Source organism: Athene cunicularia (assembly GCF_003259725.1).
Source record: "Athene cunicularia isolate RWA chromosome 2 unlocalized genomic scaffold, athCun1 chr2_part1, whole genome shotgun sequence".
NCBI classification, from domain to species: domain Eukaryota; kingdom Metazoa; phylum Chordata; class Aves; order Strigiformes; family Strigidae; genus Athene; species Athene cunicularia.
The window spans coordinates 92,197,462-92,203,070 of record NW_020799095.1 but is presented as its reverse complement, the minus strand read 5'-3'; the positions used below and the strand labels follow the sequence as shown (position 1 = coordinate 92,203,070).

General features: G+C 36.6%; 1 protein-coding gene across 1 annotated transcript in view; it reads right to left on the bottom strand.

Moving 5' to 3' along the window:
- The window catches only part of CBLN2 (cerebellin 2 precursor), a 2,114-nt gene extending 1,942 nt beyond the window's left edge, over positions 1 to 172 (bottom strand). The window contains 1 exon segment of the mRNA XM_026841419.1: positions 55 to 172. Within this exon segment, the coding sequence (XP_026697220.1) occupies positions 55 to 172 (118 nt within the window).
- Between the last annotated feature and the right edge of the window lie 5,437 nt (positions 173 to 5,609).

Here is a 5,609-nt window from a genome sequence, read left to right as displayed (position 1 = left end):
CAGGCAGCGGTAATGATGATGTATGTCACGGTCAAGGTTACCATCAGATATTACCGGCTGCAAATGTTTCATGCGTCTCAACTCGTGTGGCTGCTGCTGAGAGGTTAGCGGCAACGCGAGGGAGGGTGAGGCGAAGCGCTTGGCGATGGGGTTTCGTGGAAAAGCGTTGCATTTCGACGCGTTCCTCTCCATTGCAAATTGGTTTTCTGGTTGCGTATGGCATTTTTCTTGAGATCCTGGTGCTCAGACTTCGGCATCTGAAAGGAACCTGTCAGAAAACTGATTATAAATCTAAATGGTAGCCCTTGATATGGAGAGAAATTTGCAGGTGTATCTCAATAGTAAAATTACGATCTCATCTATGAATGAGCGCTCCTCTGTTTCAGTCTTCTGCTTTCAGCACAAGTAAGGAAACCCTGCGGGTGTCTGCCTGATGATTTGCACCGAGAAATTAATCATGCCCTGAAATTGCAGCTAAGCAGTGTGCAGGGAATTCCTAACCTATAGCTCCTCATTTCAAATGAGAATTTAATACTAAGCCTGAAATGCCCATGTTTAATGGCCTTTTTTTCTGAGTTCAAGCGTGGAGGGATCAGAGTAGAAAGCTGAAAAGTCTCGTGCATTAAAAGTATCAGAAATCAGAGCAGGAACCAGTCTGTGGCTGTAAGGCAGCAGCTATTCAGCAAGACAGTGAACCAAGGACCACAGAAATTCCTCCAGAAGACATCAACACTCGATCTTGCATGGGTCTGGTGCACTGAGGGGCTGCTAATATTTCTCTTTAGGCCACACCACTCATTGATTATGACTCTGTTGTATAAAAAAGGAATGAAAGCAAAGCCAAAAGATTAGTTCCTTGTTTTATATGATTACAACATTAGGCCCAGTGGTCAGGGAATGATGGCACATCGTCATATCTGCCCATTAGTTTCAAGAAAGATGAGTATAAGAACTAAAGGGAACTGAAAATCCCTTAAATCCCATGTGCATCCACAGAAAACCTGATTAAATCTTGCCTCTCTTTTTATACAAGGAACAGATCCCACATGTACAGAAACCTCCTTCTCCTTAGACAGCTAACTAGCAAAAGAACAATCAGTACAAATCAGTACAGCATGAATGGAAAGGGAGAATAGCAATTCTAATAAAATATCTAATTATATGACCTTTGCAGTGCTTATTAGAAAACAGTTCAATGTATTACTTCTAATTAAATATTGTCCTTAATGGAATAAACCTGCAGCTTTCATGGAGTTATGCAGCTGATGAAACTATTTCTGCCTCTTTCTTCTCTGAGTGGCAAGGTTGAAAATACATATTTTGATATTATTAACATAGGGAAATTCAGTTCACTCAGTTATGGAGTGACTTCAGAAAGTGTAGCTTCTAAATATAAGCAGATAAGGTATTTGCAGTTCTCAAGTGTACACAAAACAGAAAAAAAAAAATAATCTAATACATTAGAGTTGGTTCACAGAGATACTTAAGCTTCTTTTCTAGCCCCTGAGTCTTAGTGTGTCACCCATCAATCAAGGCAGTTATCTTTTTCCTGCATAGGAAGATTCATCGTGTCTCTGATGTGTCAGTTCTCAATTGCAAAGGGCGTCCCATCATAGGAAGGTCAGGACTATAGATGGAAGATTTTGTGTGATCCATCTTCATATATAATACCATGTCTTGATATAAATTCATAAATATTTGTGTAAGATTTTACACATTGAAAGAAATATGTGTAAATCCTCAAGTACATTTCATTTGTTCATGTAAAAATACCAGAACAACCCAAGCCAATAGTCTGGTTTGGAACACAAAATTTTATTTTCTTCCAGAAAACATCTTTAATTTCTGATAATTTATTAAATAACTAGTGAAAGCATGATAAAACAAAAAAGAACAAGACATTAGAATATTTTTATTACAATATAATTCATCATAGAGATCTGCTTTAATACCATTTAATATCAGATCAGATCTCTGAATGTCGTATCTTAACACACAGTTACTTTGATAATACTACTTTTTCTGCAGGTGTGCAAACTCATTGAACCATTGTCAAAGCTCGTCTACAATAAAATTTGTGTGTGACCATTATTTTATTAAAATATTGCTAAATACAGCCTTGTACACACCATAGAGATAAGCCAGTCATTAAATACTCCATAACTTTGTAGTGGTACCAGAGCTCTTACCTATGGTTGTATAGTGATATTTAAACGTATTCTTCTAAGACACATTTGTAATGCCACTACTGTACATACTCTAGCAGAAACGTTTGACAAATAGCCCCTGCAGTGAAATGGCTAGCATTTAGCAACATGCCACCATACTCTGTTTAATCCCTCCTCTTTTCATAGAATTTCAGCTCCAGGAGGAGAGCAGATTAATTTTAAGATGAAAGTTAATTTGCAGTGCCTTTTTACTAATATCATATGGTGACTTTGTCATCAGCCTCTGACCAACACATTTTCAGGCCCTTCTGGTTTGCTTGGGAGAATTTAGAGACAAAGATGTCATATCATTAGAAAAAAATCTATGCAGAGAGCTTGTTTTTTTCTAAACATATACCAATCAGGAATGTTCAGACAATGTGCATGCAGTCACCTATATGGCCTGTGTGTTCAACACTTATGTCCAGTTTCTAAGGTGTGATGCAACCTCAGAACAAACTGTTCTACAATGATGTTGAGCGACTCTGCTGCTCTCTGAATTTCTTCTACATAGAATAACAGCTTTTAGCTAGATAAATGATAACAGCAACCCAGTGTGCCTTCCATTTTTTCTATAGACTGAACATTTTTTGTATAACAAGAAAAGGCACGTGGCAGAAATGTTTACCACAACACTGGCCAGCCATGGGACTTGTTCAGTAAAAATAAATATTTATTTAGTATGTAACACTCAGCATTGCTTGTGTGCCTAAGTTTTGGCTATGCACTTTCCATTCATACAAAGTCACAACTTGATCTTTTAAATAAGGAAAGCATATTTTTAAAAGGTAACTCTTAGCTAACAGAATTAAGGACTTCATTTATTCTCTTGCGCCTACAAAAATGTTCGTGTTCCCCTAAGATCGTCTCTCTGAGACTCCCAACTGAATGCAGAGACTGAAGACTTTAAATGAAATTTCTAATCAAAAAGTTGCTATAAACATAGCACATTTGCGAGTTTCATTACAGAAGATCCCTTCAGGATTATATCAAATATATATAAAGTTCTTTGGGTTTATATATGTTAGATATTATATATATTATGATAACTTACAGATAGATATTATGTAAATATTAGATATTATAAGTATATATTAGTTACATATATATAATATGTGTTAGCTCCATGTGAAAGTTGAGAAGAACCAGTAGTTTTAAACTATAATTTTTGCCTTGACTTTCTTGCTACAGGTGAGATGTTGCCATACAATGTCACACAAATGTGAAATTTAAAACTGAGATATGAACTATTTATTTCTGGAAGAGAGAATCTTAAAATGGGACTGAAATACAACAAAGAGATGCCACAATCTTCAACTGCATTATCTAGCTTCTCTAGTTCATTCAGCTAGATATCAAAGCAGGCCCTCCTGTTCTAATTGGAAAACCAAATTATATCAAATTGCATATTTTTAGTGATGCATGATAATTTGCATTAGCAGAGAAAACTCTGACATTTCTGAAAACAATCCACAGAAATAAAAATATATGGCATAGATAGAAGATGGCATTATTAATGCTTTCATTTAGTTAGTTCTGAGTTTAGCATTTCAGAATACAAAATCAGGTTTGAAAAGCAATGCTGTAGAAGACTGTCTCTTTAATGACATACACGGAAGGAAATCTATAACTCTTTTGTTCATACATTTCTTTGCCTCATTTTTTTGTTGCTTCATCTTTTGATTCTGCTTGAAAGAGCTTGGGTTTTTTTGACAAATCAACTGCTGTGTAAATAGGCCTCTGTATGTTGTCTCAAGTTGCACACTCAGAAAATAGGAATATAAAAAGCACCACTTGCTTTGGAAATCTTATCCGTTATACAGAGTTGTAATCATTCTGCTAGGGAGCAAAACCAGCTAGGTTCACTTTTTTAAACATTAATTTTTCTTCTGAAATAAATAAATCTGTAATGTCACCAATAGACTATTTATAGCTTTAGAGAATTAAAACAGATGTATATGATCACCTTTATATGCTCATTCCACCTCAGCACACAGCCTCTCAGAACACTAGTGACATTTGAATTAAGTCTTAGTTTCCCTCATTGGGTAATGAAAAAGATCTCTGGCTGTTGATGAATCAGTCATATATTTTTCTTTCAGCTTTTGTGTGTTTTTTCACTCTTCCACCAGAGTTCACTATTTTCAACAATAATTAAACTAATGTATCAGTGAGATTTGTTGTCAGACATTTTTAAGAGAATGCAGCTGCTCTGTAGGACTTCTTTTATTTGAAATGGGGAAGACTGGAATTCTTCATCCAAAGAACACTTACAATCTGATCCCAACCTCCGAAAATAATATCTAAGCTGACCGTAGAGAAAATCCAAAGTAGCCAGTGGCCACTGAAATATTGTCGAGGAGTCAGGAAGATGTACATCGATCCAAGGAGTTCACAACCTTGATGTGGATTACAGACACCTCAATTCTGTCACAGCTCTGTGCTGCTGTAGGTTTCAGCTCCATCACTTATGGCAAAATTTCATACTCCTTTAGCTTTCACAGGTCTGTGAAGACTTCTGTTCTTGCCTCATTAGAAATAGTTCTGAATAGCAATCTTTGTCTCCTTTGAAAGCACCAGGAAACATATAGCAAATCCAGATACAGTCATTGTGCATCAATACAGCATTACATTGTTCTCTTCCAGAATCTAAAGCTTTTATAAAAAAAAAAAAAAAAAAAAAGAAAAAAAATTAGCTGTTACAACTGTAGAGATAGCCTCACAAACCATGGTGATAGATGCAATGGCAGATCTCTTGCTACTTTTAAACAATTGCATTATAAAGTATGACCTATCCCATTCATCTTTGTGGCTGCTAAATTGTATGTCCCTGAAAACACTTGTGACATGTCACTTCTTTCAGTCCACATCAAAGCAGGTAGGAAAGGAGATGGAACATTACCTGTTGAACACTTGCACAATCCACTGTGAATGAAGGCTCATTTGGGCTGGATAAGGGCATCAGGGAACACTGGCATTTGTCTCTCCTTACAATCAGGTACTCAAAGCCAAAGTCCAGTAAATGTCTGAGATTCTCAAGGGAATAGAGAGGGGAAGACACTGAGGAGAAGCTAGCATGCTCTATGCTAAAAGAGTGGCAAGCCAAGCCCAGGGGCCTGAAGAGTATGTCACAGTGTCTGGAATGGTTATTGGCTTCACTTTAAACAGCTTCATTGGAAGAGTTGAAAATTAATTTTCTGTCCTGAACTGAACCTTTGGCATATATTACTGTTTAGTCATTCTCTATTCCCCTAGGAAGTATTGCTACAGGTGAGAAAGTTGCTTTTGTAAAGTAACTTGTTGATCTGTTTCGAAGGATAAGTGTTTGTACCATACCTCTGGGAAACCACATGCACCTCTGATCACATCCTTTGATTTAGGCAGAACTCTCAGAGTCGTAGA